We start from the raw sequence: 17,365 nt of genomic DNA on the forward strand, positions 1-17,365 counted from the left end.
ATAGTGGTGCTCTAATGAAACAGTCTCTCTCGTATGAGCATGTATGTGAGAAGAGAGAAACAAAATCTAGGTTGCCATCAAATGGATGATGGAAAAGGGAGGTATAGAATGAGCAAGGATGGGGATTGAAGGTTTAAATAATGGTAATGCCTGTGAAGTGTGCTCTTTTGGGGTGACCTAATTTGTGTGTTTGTGATGATGCAACAAAGGTTGCATGGAAAGGCATTTAGGAGGAGTGTAAGAGAAGAGACAAGGTGTCTAATTAGGTTGTTTTCTCAAGTTTAAAGCCCAAAGGTAATCTAAGTATTATCTCTTATTTGTATTGGAATCCATGTGGATCCAAGACCTTAGAGAAGGATAAGTAGACTAAGGTTTTTTATTTTTTTAATATGTGATTAATTCTTAATGAAAATAAAGGATTTGCAAAGCCCTATCTTCCTTGTTCTTTCGCCATTTTAGAGAGACCATTTGTTGTCTCCTCTTTTGCCATTGCTCCTGGTGGCCCCTTCTTCTACTTTCTCTGTGTTCCTCTTTTTCGAAGAGCACACTGATCCAACACCATGACACAAATTAGACGAGAGTCAATCTCATTGATTCCGCCTTCTTCTAGTTGTCCTCTTTTGGGTCCATTCAACCACATTTTCCTTTATTGTGGGTTTTTTTTTGGCTTGTTTTGTTTATAAATCGATTAAAAGGTGAGCTCATCCCCGTCCCGTGCACATGTGCGGGGCGGGAGTAAAAAATTTTGCATCGATGGGATCAGATGGGGCGGGGACGGCGACATGGGAGGCATAGACGCCACGGGGGCGTCTCGAGACACTTAAAACCGAAAACAGGCGCGTTCACGCATGACACGAGAGACGCGTCCACACGTCGAGAGGAAGAAAAATGAATAAAACCCAAACCATACACCGGATCGAAAGATCGAAATAAGGAAAAAGGTGGTGGGATATTACTCATTGGCATGTTTGGTGACTGACACGAGGATAGCCATGATTCTATAGTTGGAATATACCAATGTTGTCCACCCTTGGTTATGGCACATTTATTTTTTCACCTCTTATTTCCTTAGTGAGTTCGCACTTAGTAACTATGTGTATGTACATTGTGATACTCTTATATTAGTCTTTTATCATGTTGTAGACTTAGTTCTCTTGTATAGAAGAAGCAGAATATTTTGACACACCAAGGATATTTATATCATAATATTATGTATATAGAATATTCTATCTAATATTTTTATTGGATCAATAGGTGTTTTAATAAATACTTTACAAAATTACATGATGTTACACAAGATTTTGATCCATTGATCCAAAATGTTCTATTATCTTTATGAACATGGAAAGAAACAATGGACTAAAATTTTAAACTCCATGTAGAGAGGTAACTTAAGTATAATTAACCTCTTTTATAGATAGAGCATTACGAAAAATTCACGTGTCGATAATGATTCATTTGCCTCTATTATTAGAGTACTTTAGGAACTAATGCTAGGTCAATAAAAAAGTGAAAATGAACCTATTCCTTATAGGTAAATGAGAGGTAACTGCAAAATTTATAATGATGATAAAGATGCATTTGATAGTTACAAATAGTCATTAATGCCATCCATGAGAACCATTAATCAATGGTTCAATTTTATGTGAATACTATAATAGAAAAGGCAAGGAAAAAAATATCTTGCTAGATGACAAGGCTATGCACCACAAACATGTTTTTAGTGCAACCATTAGTACAAACATGTAAGTTTTAGAGCAAGAGTTGATAAGCGTATGAGAGATCAAATAGCTTGGGATATAGCAACTATATAGAGAAAATTCAAGATTCCTTTATTTGAGGCCCATAAGAGCAATAAATCAAAAACCAACAAACATGTTTGAAGAGAATTTCTCAAAGCTTGATGCATCTCCCCAATCTACTATCAGCCTAGTGTTGGTAGAATCTTTGTAGTTTGTACGTGTATATGAAACCACTCCACATGACTTATGGACTACACTATATGTCTTATGAGAAGAAGACTACCTCTAATAAGGTGTATCTCATGATTTTTCTTTTTTGAGTTGTAGATGAAGGAGAGATCTACTATCTTCTTCCACCTTAATGAATTCAACATTATATTTAGTCAAATGCAAGTTTAAAAGTTGAAGTTTGAAGATGAGGTTGAGGGTATCTTTTTGCTATCCTTCTTGCCTAGGTCATGCAATACCATAAGAATAACCATTAGTAATTGAGCTCCAAATGATGAGTTGAAGTTTAATGATGTTGTGGCCAAATTAGTAGCCAAAGAGATATGTAGAAAGTCTATGGACCAAGCTAGAAATAGTCAAGCATTGACAACCCAAAAAGAAAGAAGGAAAAAAAATAGTTTAAAGACAAGAAGTAGGACTGGGGTTGGTCATGTAGAAAATTTATTACCATGAGATTATATAAGTGATGACTCACACATGAGTATGCTCCATGCACAATTCCTAGCATGAGACTTCATAGTTTATTTTTTGACACTTAGGCAGATCTTCCAAAGGTTTTGTTTTTATGTAGTGAAGAGCTTTGGTGCAAGTGATGTGTAGTTTTCTTCCTAAAATAGATATTTACTCTTTGGAATGTATGTCATGTGCTTAAGCTTACTAAGATCTTGATATCACTAAAATCTACAAATAAATTGTGGAAGAAACAAATCATGTAAGGAGTGCATGTATCATGCTAACCATCCTTGAGGCCTAAGAAGCCATACAATACTCAAACTTTGGGTCATAACTCTTTCTAGTCAACCATGTTGTACTAAAGGTTTGGGACTCAATGAGATATTTTGGAGAGAGTATATATACATATACCCAATAATACTTAGGGCTTTCATTTAAGTTTATCAAGCTTGATAGGTGTCTTATTGTTGGATGGTAAAAAATATGTTTAACTATTTTTAGGGTTATAGGCATAACAATGTCATCTCATTAATTCTTTGAGGTGGAAAATCACAAAAATGTCAACATTGTTGGATTGGTTGATGCACAAGTTATATACTTTTAAAGAGTCCTTTTACCCCATTTAGCTTAAAGGAGTGGCCCAAATCTTTAACCATTACATGGATACCCTTTCAATAAATTTCACGCTAAGCCTAAGGTATGATTGGGAACTTTTTGTTGAAGTCCCTTCACCATACAATAATTAATTATTAATTGAAATTGAAAGAAATACAAATTGAACAAGAAAGAGTGAAATGAAGAAGAGTAAAATGGAGTTGAATTAGAAACTAGGTTGACACATGCAACCAAGTTTAAGGAGTGGGATTTTATGCATTTTTTTTCACTAGTTATTATTTTTGAATATTTTGAAAGAGTGTGATTTACTTTTTGTAGCTTAAAAAATGAAAGGTCAATGTAAGCCTTGTGATTTGGCATCTTCATGGAGTACATTATTGTTGTGTATTCTATTAGCATAACAATGTATATTTGTTCATGTCAATAGTACCACTTCATGATCAAATATGGTTTTACATCTTAATCTCTATGTCCAAAAATTTCCATATTCTTTTTCAAAATACTTTGATCTCATTTAATTGATGTTTTTACTCTGAAAACTAAGTATTACAGCATTTTAGTATAATATTAATGCATGGAGTAACTTATTGTGGAAACTTTAGCTATTTATGTTATAAGTCATATTAATGTTAACAAATTGAAGTTGTTTGTAGCCATATGAAGGTAAAATGGGTGTGTATTTGAAACTATGTGAAAAATGAATATATCTTTTTAAATGTATGATATTAATATTACGAAATTGAACGTGTATTTTAGTATATTCAAGCAAAGTGGAACATCTCTTTCAAACTATCCATTAGATGAAAAATATTCACATATTTTTCAAGCTAATCAAATGTTATTAGAAGCTTGTCACATAGCTTGAGATGTTGTGTTGGTGAAGGGTACCTTGCAAAACATAAACCCAAAAAACTCGAAAGTTATTTTATCAAAGTCTAAGATGTGGTAGCTTTTATATCTTACTAATGTTTTTGGTTAAAATTTAACTTATAACTTCATAAAACTATTACAATCTCGCAAAAAAACATATAAACATGATGTATCAACAGTGTGCCAAATAGATAGCTCAAGCCTCTTTGTTATCTTATAATTATAGGGAAATGCACCATTCCCCCATCTTTCTTGAAGATATGCACTTCTCTTTGATTTTTTTTCCTTTACAATACATTATGACAAAAAAAAAAATCTAACCTTTTATGAAAGATTGTATGCAAGAAGATTGATATTTCCTTTGCTAAAGTCAATTAATTTCACATTCAACAATAACAACCAATAATTAATTATTTAATGATAAGTTATCGACTAATTAAGTAACTAAATATTTGTCTCACACACAAATAGTCTCTCTCTCTCTTTATCATTTGTAGCTATACACTAACTAATTAATTAAGTATTTAACTTTTTAGTTATTAACTACATTGTACATTAAATACACATTCTCTTTAAGTAATTAGTTATTTCACTATGATATTAGTTGTCACTAACTATTCAACTACATCTATCAAATATTAAAAATTATGATTAATAGCTGTATTACCTATCTAATACTACTGAATGTGATTGTTATTAATTCAAAATAATGAAAAGTAAACTATATATATATATATATATATATATATAGATAATACCTACTTAACTATATTTATTAGGTGAATTAAAATAACAAATATATAATTGATATTGAGTTGACTAATCTCCCTCTCTTCTCTCTCTATCTACTCACACTTTCAACCCTCCTTTTATTGTCCTCTTCTTTTCACTCTCCTAACTCCTTTTCTCTCCCTCCCCCTCTATATATATATATATATATTTATTTATTTATTTAAAAATCAACATGTGAACATCAATTTTGGTGGGACAAAAATTATGAGGATTTAACCAATGTGCAATGAGAATTCTCTATTGGAACTTAGGATCATTTACGCCATTGCCATTCGACATTGCAACTCATGAATAGTGTAGTCTCTAGAGGTCATCCAACCATTATTAGAGTTGTGTCTTGGTTTGTGTTGCATTTTGGTATTTTCTCAAGTGCTTTTGAATGAAAGTTAGGACAATTTTTCCACACAAAAAATTGATTATTACAGGTGTGTGACAGTGACAATGGAAATGTTGAAGTTAAGGACTTCTTGAAGAAGAAGTTTGAGATGAAGGATTTGGGTGAGCTGAGACACTTTCTTGGTATTGAGGTGATCAGATGTGATGATAGTATATGGCTATCACAAAGGCAATATGGCTTGGATATGTTATCCAAGTATGGTATGACAACATGTAAGCCTCTTTTAGTACCATTGGAGCAAAATGTGAAGCTGAGTGCTAACGTATATATATATATATATATATATCTATATGTATATATATATATATATATATCATCTCTTCTCTTAAACAGTGATTATTTTCTCAAGTGCTTTTGAATGAAAGTTAGGACAATTTTCCCACACAAAAAATTGATTATTACAGGTGTGTGACAGTGACAATGGGAATGTTGAAGTTAAGGACTTCTTGAAGAAGAAGTTTAAGATGAAGGATTTGGGTGAGCTGAGACACTTTCTTGGTATTGAGGTGATCAGATGTGATGATAGTATATGGCTATCACAAAGGCAATATGGCTTGGATATGTTATCCAAGTATGGTATGACAACATGTAAGCCTCTTTTAGTACCATTGGAGCAAAATGTGAAGCTGAGTGCTAACGTATATATATATATATATATATATATATATGTATGTATATATATATATATAGATATATATGTATGTATATATCTATATGTATATATATATATATCTATATATATATATGTATACATATATATGTATATATATATATATATACATATATACATATATATATATATACATATAGATATATACATATATATATATATACATATAGATATATACACATATATATATATATATATATATATATATATATATATATATATATATATATATATATCATCTCTTCTCTTAAACCAACTACATATTCTAAGTAATTAAATAACTACATAACCTCATTAACTATTTAATTGTTTTGTGTGTGTGTGTGTGTGTGTGTGTGTGTGTGTGTGTGTACCTCTCTCCCTCTTCCTCCTCTATCTCTTCTTCTTCTCTTCACACACACACACACTCTGTGTGTGTCTATCTATCTATCTCTATTTTTCATGTATTTGGGTCCAAGTATATAGCTTGATGATTAGCTAAGCATGATGAAGCAAGGTCAATGATCATTTGATGGAGATGGAGAAATTGGCAACAATGATGAGTCCATGTTGTGAATGGATGGTGGGATGGCTCTCATGGACAATGCAGATGCTACTGAAGATACCATGGCAATGGTAGCAAATTCTCTCTCTCTCTCTCCATGTTAATTTGAGATAAGATAAAAGAAGAAAGGGCAATAGTCTCAAATCCACACAAAACCTTTCTCTATCCCTCATCTCTCCTTTCTTGGCAAAATATAGATCCTTGGAGATCCACATGTATATGTAGACTAGGCCAAGTCTCATTGGCGATTCCTATCAGATAGTCCTTCTAGTCCTTGTGAAATCCAAGAGCCATAATAGTTGGGTACTCAATGTAAGAGTTATCAATCTATACAAAAAAAGAGTTGCCATACTATTTTGCAACTAATCATCTAGAGTAACCATAGGAATGAACTAAAAAATATTAATAATGAACTAACTATAGTGTCTATAATGAACTCAATAAAGGATCTTGCTAGCAAGGTAGTGGGTAGCACATTGGATACCCCACCAATGCAATCTAACTAGTAAGGTAGTGGAACATGGAGCAACACGTTCGGTAGCCCTCCAACAATGTAGCAATGAAGGAGGGTGCATTGTGCACTAATAATGCATCATACACCTGGCTGACCGAGATGAAGGGGGGCTTGTAAGCACATAAACAATGCCACCAAGTAGGTTACATATAGGATGGCCATGTTGTTGGCACCCCACCTATGAGATAATGAGGCACTGGGGGAACATCATGTCCATTGGGCAACATGCAAGGTAGACCGCCAATGGACCAACAAGATAGCAAGGGTCCATGTCATTAGTGCATGTCAAGCATAATACCATGGTAGAACATATTATGTAAATTTACTATGTAAGCTTAAGCGATCATACTACAACAATGCGAAGGCATAATCTATTATGTAAATATGTTATGGAGACTTTAACAAACATACTGTGAAAACATATAACCAGTAACGAACGTACTAGTGTACCAAAAGCAACATAGAAAAGACATGCAAGTGAAGGCAACATTACTAATGTGTCTTATAAAAAGCTTTGATGTACTATGCAAATCGACAACTCATGAGGAATGTAGCAGTGTACTAGAAGCAGCAAGCAAAGGCATTTGGGATGAATGCAACAACTTAGATGCATCATATTCAAAGCTTTTGTTTCAATGTTTGGCTTGATTCCAAAATGACAATTGTTTTTCTTGATGTATAATATATATTATTGTTTAAAAATAGAAAATAAAAGAAGAGAAAAAAGATAAGAAACATTATATATTCTTGTTAAAATTATGAAATCAAATAAAATGAAACACAAAAATAAGAAAAATAAGAAACATTGTTAAGCTAGACATGTAACTAGATTTTCTCACTACCCCTGAATAAATCATCTCTTGCATATGCAACCCATGTGACCTTACCCGACATGTGTCCTATAACAACACTATTGTAGATTACACAACACCCTTGAGTTTCTCTTTCGTGTGGTGAATCACATATAGCTATGACAAAGTTTCTCATAATGTTTTCTCTCATATCCCATCTTTGCTAGAAATATTCACCCTATCCTTCCATAATTTTTGAAAATCCTTACCAATAGCATAAAGTGACACTCTCTTCATTGTTGAGACCCTTCATGTATGGAAAATACTTCATCGAAGAACTAATTTGACCATATCCCCCTAGATAATGTAATTTGAGTGGGTTGCCTAAGCTACATTATGAACATAAAAGGAAACAAATGCCCAACTCTTGAAGGTTTCATCAATATGTAGTGGAAGTACAATAAGGACATTGAAGCATTTGAAGCAAGGAGGAGAATGAAAAAATAATACAAAAAATCGATATCCAAGCTTCAACAACTCACATTAAGTAGGAAACATTTCAAGTTTAATTGAGAATAAATGGGCTACATATTAGATTTCTAGAATACTAGTTTTCTTGAAGTTTGTTGCCTCTCTTAGAGGTAGGCTACTTCAGCAACATCAACCCTGAGGGATACCCTCATTTATATTTGACATGTGCATTAATAATAAATCACAAAAAAATCTCAAATCTCAAATTATTGATACACAAGGCCATTGTCTTTACAAAGATCCACCTCCATAACCTTCCTAGGAATTACTTTAAATGTCAAAGAATAGGACTCTTGATTAAGGATTGCATAAAGCTTAAGGTCTAGAAATAGGACCCTTCTCAAGAATCTTTGAGCCCTAAGGAAGGTAAATTCTAAAATAGCATGATTAAGAATCTATCAAACCCAATAAAGATTTTTGCTATGTGTTCATCATGAGGAGTAAGTAAAATGCAAAACATGCCTGACATAAGTTTAAAAAAAGCTATGGTAATAAAGATTTATTGTATGTATTCATCATGAGGAGAAACAAAAATGCAAAACAAACCTAACACAAGTTTGAAAAAGACAATGGAAATACCTATTGTATCGGGCTCGAGGAGGATCACTTGTAGAGGAGTCTTCTTATTCATTCTTAGACTTTAAGGTTCACAAACATACTCTTTTGTAAGAATCTACCAAATCCAAGGAGAATTGGTTCTAGATGGACATTGAGAGAGGGAAATTTGAGAATCCCTCACACAATTATTTTAAGTGTAGGAACATTAACATGCATTCCCCTTTGATAAAATGATATCCTCAAAAATTAGAAAAGATCACAAGAAAAGTGAGACAAACGTAATTGTTAGAAAAAACCATGATAAGGAATGCTCATATTTGTTTGTGGATGAAAACATGATGGAAGTAACATTATTAACTAATAAAATAATAAAGATCTAGACTTAGATCTTAATTAATGTTACCTTACTTCTCATCTTAAGAAAGTATTGACCTTAACCACATGAAGGAGAACCATGTGTTTTCAACCCTTAATAGAAAAAAGAAAACAACTATTCTCATATCTCTAAAAGAAGGTACTCCAAGTTTCACAATGATGAAAACCAACCTTAACTAGATTGTCAATAAATATAGAAGAAACAAATATATAAGGATCAAAATCAATAGTAAATTTTTGTCTAAAACTCATAACCTTTGACACTAAGTGTCAACTAAAAATAAACTCGTTTTCTTTTAATGAAGCTTGGTATCAATGTAAAACATCTCTTACATATTTGATATAGGTTGGAAAATTGTATTTAATTAGGCCAATACTCAAAAAGGGATTCAAACATAACAAAAATTTTATTTATCTTTATACATAATATGTTTAAAGATTTAAATAATATATTGTGTTAGATCATTACCTTATGTAGTTTCCTTTGTTTAACAATAATTGAATCATTAGAGCTGGCTAGTTTCACAATGACCACTCTTTCTTTAAACTTGACAATGTAAGACTAAATTTAAAAAGAGTTTGGGAGGAATTTGAAACTAATGGTAGAAACTATAGCCATTATGGGTCCTTATCCATTAGCGAATCTAAGACTATCTCAAACAATGAATCTCTTAAGGAAGGTAGGCATCTTAAAAATGTTCCATATGTCCTATATATTTTGCTTCAACATAAAATTAATCCAGGTGAACTATACCTTCAAGGAAACATTATGTAGACAAGGTTAGAGTTCATGAGGATACTAAATTTGGAGACTAGGAACATCCATTTTTACTCTCCTACTTCAAAGGAGAAGGGTAAAGAGCTCACCTTCTCCCCCTCAAAGAGAATGGATCCAAACCCAAGGATAATGTTGAAAAACTAAAAGTATATAGGACATATTTCTTTCAAATATTTCTTGAATTCTCATCGTTTTCAACATAGATAAAATCAATGCTAAAGCTTGGGTCGATGTATCAGAAATAAGGCTACCTGAAGGCCAAAGATCATAGAGTTTAGATTGTGATCCCATTGTTGAGGGGTATTAAGTCGAAAGCGTTAATCCCACAGGTTTAAGAGAGAAGATGCAAATAATACTATTTAGAAAGAATAAGAAAAGAGAATATGGAATCAATTTGAGAATAGAGAGACACTAATTGAAGCTATCACTAAGACCTTTTTTTCATATGACACACATCAAAGCCAATCCAATACATGCATTCAATGTATGAGTGCAATACCTTGTGTTGGGATGATTAATCAAGCTCTAAGACAAGGACTCAAAGATAGACCTACAATAGGAGATTTCTCTATCGTATATAGGCTTTATGCAATCACATAAACTTCAAAACTCATATCCAATCCAAGAAAATCTAGAGCATATGATAGCTACCATCAATTGAATATGATACCAAGCAATGGTAAGCATAGAAACCAATGAAATTCCTATGTAGGACATAATACATGACTTCAACCTTTTTTTACTATTTTTTAGAAAAGCAAAAAATCACATTTATGTTTCCTTAGAATCACTCTAGGTTTAGCTCTTTACATCCTTGAAGCATCTATCTATTATAGGTAAGAAAATGATTCAATTGTTGAGCCTTGTAGCCAAAGATTCAAGCTGAAAAACTCAAGACATCAATATTCAACAACATGAGTACCTTGTTTTGTACTATTTCTTAGAGCTCAGGAGTGCAACAATGTCCCTTCTTTGCTACCCATAATAATACCATGAGGGTCAAGGAGTGTTCAATCCTCTTCCTTCTTACCCAATATTTCCTTTTGCATGATGTTTTGCCTTTTTTTTTTTTTGTACAAATGGCACTATCCATCTAAGATAGTTTGCAACAATTTTGCCATGCTCAATTGCCGCCCCTCTTCCATAGGTTTTTCTCCACCTTCCCTTTCCCAGAAAGTCCCACAAGTCTCCACTTACTCCACTACACAAGCTCACATGATTTCTAACTCTTGGTCTCACTAACTTACATGAATTTCCCTTTGCCCCTTGAGTCCCATCTCAACACTTGTGACTAAATCATTGAATCAAGACTCTACAAGTGACTCTAGCTCTCATATAACATGTCATGTTTACAAATCCTTGAATGTGTGAATCTATGGGTTCTCATCTCTCTTCTTAGTATGCACATAAAATCGTATGATATCCACCCCAACCTGCACATCTAGACTATCATCTATGCATGAATCTATGGGTTCTCATCTATCTTCTTTGTATGCACATAAAATTGTATGATATCCATCCTCTCCAAACTTGCACATCTAGACTATCATTCTTTTGCATGTTCAAAGTCTTCTTCATGGGCCTCAATGTCATCCTTGTCATTCTCTTCAACATTATCTTGGAAAGTACATGTATCTAGTCTCTCTACCTCATATGCATCAGAGACATGTATCTTGAAGAATCCAATCCACTTCCATTTAATTGGAATTGGCAATGTTTTCCCATCATACTCACTAAGTGAATTAGCACTATCATATATATGTCTCACCACATACAAACCAAACCGCCATTTTGTGACCTTCGGAATACTGCTATGCTAGCTATCTAAAATGTTGCCATAAACCAACACCCAATCTCCTTAGATTGCCCTTGGCTCGCATTTGTGCTTCTTGTCAAATGTTTTGTTATTTTGTAGCCTTGCCTTCAATCTTGTAACTATTGTCTCAATGTCTTTTGGTCTCCTCTCTAACTGTTGAATGCATAGAGCAAGCAATTCTTCTCTAGTTAACCCTTTCTTCTAAGGTAATATACTCAATGTGGTAGCCACCTCTTCAATAGGAATAATAGGTTCTTGTCCATACATCAATTGAGCATGCATATATTCAACCACTAAAGTATGTGTCATCAGATCAACCCATAATGCGTATGGTAATAACTGTGGCAACTCCTTTAGTCTACCTCTACATGACTTTGCCAATGCCTTGATGATAGCTGGATGGCCCCTCTCACTCTTCCCATTATCCTCTCGACTATTAGCAGAAGTTGATGCATGCTTATTTCCCAACTAATACAAGAAGTAAGGAGCCTCATCTACATCTACTTCACCTCTATCAGTTGTAATCTTGTGTACACAAACATGGTTGCAAAAGACCTCTTCCAAAAGAAATTTTTAGCCTACATTATCTTAGTGCGTAGAGCTTTCCATTCCACTTGATGTATTAAATCCTCATGTGTAAGCACAAGGTATCTCATTTGTCAAAGTCCTATAAGCATGATGACCAAATCTACCACCCATTTAAAATGAAGTGACAAACCATAGGTTGGCTACAACCTATCTCTATGTTTCATTGTTGAATACATTTGATAGGTATTCCATGATTCCACAAAGTGTGAAACATCATTAAACAATCCTTGCCACCCATATCATTTCTTAATCTTCTCAAATATGCCCCAACCACCCCTATGGCTAAACTAGAGACTCATGAAACAAAGTGGAAATGCTAACAATGAAATTTATGGTCTTGGGATGGTAGTAAGTTAAAGGGTCGAAAATTTCCTTGGAAATTTTATATGTTTTCTAAAAAGATAAAGGTCAAGTTTAACCAATATGGACTATCTACCTAAGGATTGGATTAAACCTTCAAGATACCCATGTACTCGATTGAAGAAACTAGATTCGTTGGACATTAACTTTGGTAAAGTTAAAAGGGAACTTAAAAGTCTTCTACATTGACCAAAGGCCTCTAGGTAGCTTGATTTAGGTGCAAGATTCTCTTGGCCCTGTAAGATAACAATAGTTTCATTGTGACTTGAAGTCACGTGACTCCATGTGGTTTAGTATATCTTACACCTAGCATAGAAAACCAAAGTTTGACCAACCTTACAACTTGTTTAGGGAAGGCCATTGTGATTGGAAAGCCCTTTGGAACCAAACAAATATCAATAGGATCTTTGCTCCTTTTTTAGAGGCTAGGCTCAAGCTCAATGGCTCCCTCTTGAGATCACCAAGTGAACACAAATACTAATTGAAAGGTAATTTTAACCTCACATGACAATGCTAAAATTTTATTCCTCTCCCTGATTTATAGTCCCCTTCCCAATAGTTTGACCACCAAGCTTAATAAGAGATGGTTTTTGTATTGGTTCTTTAGTTGATGCTTATATAGATTTTGAGATATTTGGGACAGCCCTACTCAACTTGAAAGGTCTTGCTTGATGTGAATTCTATCCTTTATAAGACAGTCTAGAGCAATGAATAAACCCAAATTTTGCTCCAGGTGTAACATAGAAATTGGAACCATCCCTCATCTTTTAGTAGAACTCCTGATTTAAGTTTCATGCAAGGTCTCATTTTACCTTACCACCCTGTCACCCTACCCCGCCCCCGGTGTGTAAGAAGATGAAACGTGTGTTAATTAGAAAGGATGGACGACAGCCACAAGATCACAATGAAAGCCACGCGAAGAACAAAGGAAGTGTTTTGGAGATTAGTAATGCCTTGCATCAGCCAGAGAAGGTAGATGCTGTTGTAATCCTTATGAGATAAAGCCCAAGATTCTGCCTACCTTAATTTCCTTCTAGAACTCCTCCTGCGGAAATCTGTGTACCTTTCTGCTTTGTCAAGGGACAGTACCTTCCACACGCTAATATGCACTGGTCAACCTTCCAGGTTTCAAAAAGCTTGTAGATATGTACTACAAAAATAATGCAATTTTCATGTTTCCTTTCAGATTCGAAGGAAAAGAAAGAATACTGAATAAAAATTCACTTCTTCTATATAGCACATACATTACTGATTGGATGAGGCCGCGGCGTCGTTATTAATGAGATCACGACAGTTTCAATTCTGGCCCAGACGTAGCTCCAAGTCCAGCCCAGCTGCAGGAGTAATTATGACTAAGCCATCGTCGACAGGATTCAAATTTTCTATGATGTCTTGGTAGTGCCTATCCGCAACGGTGTACATACACTTTGGACGGGGCTGCAATAAGTAGGGCTGAGACCCCGATAAGCCACTGTAGGACGCACTCGTGCTCTTTCGAGAAATCTGCCGCTTCAGCTGGAAAAGGAGGGGGCTGTTGCTGTGCAGTCCACATGATGCAGTTGTCGACGGCAGCTGTGAGGATTCAGCTGCATGAGGCCTATCATCATTTGAGGAGATATGTGCCGTCGACTGCAGTACATTGCCAACAACAACGGCTGCAGAGGAGTTCTTGAGTTGCAAGGAGGTAGTCAGATGTGCGGAGCTGCTGAAGTCAGCTGCTGTCCAAGGAGGGGTGAATGCGTAATCGTCACTACGATGTTGCTTCAGAGATCCTGGATTGAAGAGAGGCGAGGAGGCTGAAAGGCTGCTAGCTTGTCCTGTCCCTTGCAAGGAGGAGGAGGGGAGCGCCGAAGCTCCTGCGCTATGGATGTTTGCAGGATCAACAGGCGGGTCGGAAGAATGGGTGATGGTGGGGGGGGACTGATACCCGTGACGTTCAGCTGTGGGGGAGTTATTAGCCGAGGAGGATCTAGTAGAGGAAGACGAAGTGGCGGCGGTAGGGGAGCCCCGACAAAGGCGTGCCCTGTCACGGCGGTGAACGTTCATGTGACCGCCCAAGGCCTGAGCGGATCTGAATTGGCGCCTGCAGAAACAGCAGGGGTAGGACCTGGGAGCCCAGTGCCCAGCCCCGCCCCCATTGCCGCCAGCAGCTATTCGCGTCTCCGACCATGAAAAAGCACTCGCGTCCTGAGGCAGAGTACTGCGATCCTCCATCCGCCGTAGCACATGATGATCAGAACGATGATAATTATCATCCTCATCATGACCTCGATGCTGGGCACCGTCCGTCTCCATTTTTGTTCTGGCCAGCCTAACCTAGATCGGCTATGGTGCCCTCACTGGGAAGATCACCACAGACGTCTATTTATAGTAGCCCTGGCCACCATGGACGCAGATACTCACATGTATAAACATAGATCAACAATGACCCGGCGAAGAGATATAGAAGGGCCGATGATAGATGGAAGAAAACGTTCCTCTTGTCTGCCACGCAGCCCAAAATGGGCTTCCGAATCCCGATAGTTTGATCATGTTGTCCGATGCTATTCGATGAACCAGACCTTTCGTGACGCTGGGCCAGTTTATCGTGGACAAATCACGCTCGTGACGCGCGCAAGAGAAGGAGGATGACTACGATGAGAAAGTAGAGTACTGAGAGCGAGAGATGGGGAGCAAGATGAAAAGCACCTTATGAAACCTCCTCCGACTCCCGAGACCGGTAATACCAAAGTTTTTACACGGTAGGCCGTAGCTAGAATGATGTGGACAGGGCACCTGCCACGAAACCGATAACTTCTATTATAGTTCATTATTAATTACTAATGGCTGCGAACGTACGCTTACGAGCACGTATTGTTGACGCATACATATTAAGCGCGGAATCCATTCATTAAAGCGTTACACTATACCCATTTTTATTTGGGCCGTATGCTCATACAGTAAAGCGTTACCCTATACTGGTTTCTCTTTGCGCCCTATGCTTGCTCATTTTTGACTGGGCGAAAAAACCACACGCTAAGCTTTGCCCTAGAAAGAAACTTTAAGCAAATAGGCCAATAGTGAAATAGGTCCAGTATAAATGATAAATTTCTAGACCCTATCGCCCCCGATAGGCTCTAGAAATTGTGCCCGCTAGGGGAATGGTCAGCTTCGCGTTACGTGTCGCCTAGTCGATATAAAGTTCAACACGTGTTTCATTATTGGCCAATAATTCATTTTAAAATGGCACTTATATTTGTTTTGCCAATGACAACGACTGTGGTGCACCTCTTGATGCAATGAAAATTGAAATTGTTATATTCTCTATGAAGATCAAGGTGCAAATGCTTGGGTGATCTAGAACTTGCCCCTCTACAACGTAAAGAAGTGCAAAGACAATATTATTTTAGGGAGAATAAGTGAAATATACCAACCACACTTGCATGGGCATAAAAGATATAAAGAGGTTTATATTTTGTCACCATTCATTAATAACCAATCTCTTTTCATCTTCCACCTTGTTCAGAGTTTCCATGTTTTTCTCTCTCTTCTTTCTATCTTTTTATGTCCTACTTTAGTACTCTCTCTCCTCTTTCTCTCTCTTTTGAAGTCCTCCTCTCTCCTCTCCATGTATATTTCTTATAAGTAGTATCAAAGTATAGGACTTAGATTCATTTAAGTCATTTTCCAGATCTACTTTTCCTATTTTCTCTCAAACAATCTATGACACCACAGATACAACATATACATGCCATAGATGGAGCATTACAATGACTAGAAGATTTGCCAAGGGTAGTAGTGGCCATTCTTGTAGACATTAATAGGAGCTTTGGAAAAATTTAGCGGCATCAAGGTTAAAATAGTAGGTCCTCCATCAATGCACTACAAGAAAACACATGTATAGCGACGGCGGGTAGCGATGCAAGAATAGCGACGTTGCTATTTGCATCGCTATTAGCATCGCATTTGCGACGCAAATAGCGATGCCCCACAGGGAAAAAAAAGGGGTCGAAACCCGAGCGCGTTTCATTTCGTGCATTCGTGAGACATTTCGAGAGGGAGAGAGAGAGAGAGAGAGAGAGAGAGAGAGCAACCATTTTGCATAGAGGGTGAGAGAGGGAGAGGAAGAAGGCTTGCCGCCGCCGCCGCCGCCATTCGTGAAGGAGAGGAGAAGCCGCCGTCGCGAAGAGAAGCCGCCAAACCCTCGCCAAATCTTTACGGTGAGTCCATTCTCTCTCTTTTTCACTTGTTTAGGGTTTAATTTGTGTATATTGAGAGAGGGAGAGGAAATGAGAGAGAAAGAGAGGAAGAGGGAGAGGGAGGGAGAGAAAGAGAAAGAGAGGGGGACAGAAAGAGAAAGAGAGGGAGGGGGAGGGGGAGGGGGAGAAAATGAGAGAGGGAGAGGGAGGGAGAGAAAGAGAAAGAGAGGGAGAGGGAGAGGGAGTAAATGAGAGAGGGAGAGGGAGGGAGAGTGCATTCTCTCTCTCTTTTGCTTTTTTTAAATATAATTTGTGTATATATATTGAGAGAGGGAGAGGAAATGAGAGAGAAAGAGAGGGAGAGGGAGAGGGAGGAAATGGGAGAGGGAGAGGGAGGAAATGGAAGAGGAAGGGGGAGGAGAGAGAGAGAACGAGAGGGAGGGAGAGTGTATTCTCTCTCTTTTTATTATTTATATTTTGTATAATTTGTGTATAATGAGAGAGGGAGAGGAAATGAGAGAGAAGGAGAGGGAGAGGGAGAGATAGAAAGAGAGGGAAATTAAAG

At 36.4% G+C, this 17,365-nt stretch overlaps 1 protein-coding gene across 6 annotated transcripts; it reads right to left on the minus strand.

The window, feature by feature from the left end:
* Positions 1 to 3,907: 3,907 nt before the first annotated feature.
* Positions 3,908 to 15,286, minus strand: LOC148040637 (uncharacterized). Of its 6 annotated transcripts, none has more exons than XM_087701513.1 (3): positions 13,867 to 15,285; positions 13,644 to 13,772; positions 3,908 to 3,926 (listed from the first exon to the last, which is right to left on the minus strand). In XM_087701513.1, the coding sequence occupies exon 1, from the start codon at positions 14,915 to 14,917 to the stop codon at positions 13,919 to 13,921; it is 999 nt and encodes a 332-aa protein (XP_087557639.1). In that variant the 5' UTR covers positions 14,918 to 15,285; the 3' UTR covers positions 3,908 to 3,926; positions 13,644 to 13,772; positions 13,867 to 13,918. The 6 variants fall into 6 exon arrangements, with proteins under 6 accessions (XP_087557639.1, XP_087557656.1, XP_087557630.1 ...); XM_087701530.1 differs by lacking the exon at positions 3,908 to 3,926 and adding an exon at positions 8,634 to 10,109 and having other exon boundaries at positions 13,644 to 13,731; positions 13,867 to 15,286; XM_087701504.1 differs by lacking the exon at positions 3,908 to 3,926 and adding an exon at positions 8,634 to 10,109.
* Between the last annotated feature and the right edge of the window lie 2,079 nt (positions 15,287 to 17,365).

Source organism: Lygodium microphyllum, chromosome 2, assembly GCF_053477565.2.
Source record: "Lygodium microphyllum isolate KBCC chromosome 2, Lygodium_microphyllum_v1.1.10, whole genome shotgun sequence".
Taxonomy (NCBI): Eukaryota; Viridiplantae; Streptophyta; class Polypodiopsida; order Schizaeales; family Lygodiaceae; genus Lygodium; species Lygodium microphyllum.

What these genes read in the sequence shown, in the direction of transcription:
- LOC148040637 (XM_087701513.1), bottom strand. Translation starts at nt 14,917, where the DNA reads ATGGAGACGGACGGTGCCCAGCATCGAGGTCATGATGAGGATGATAAT.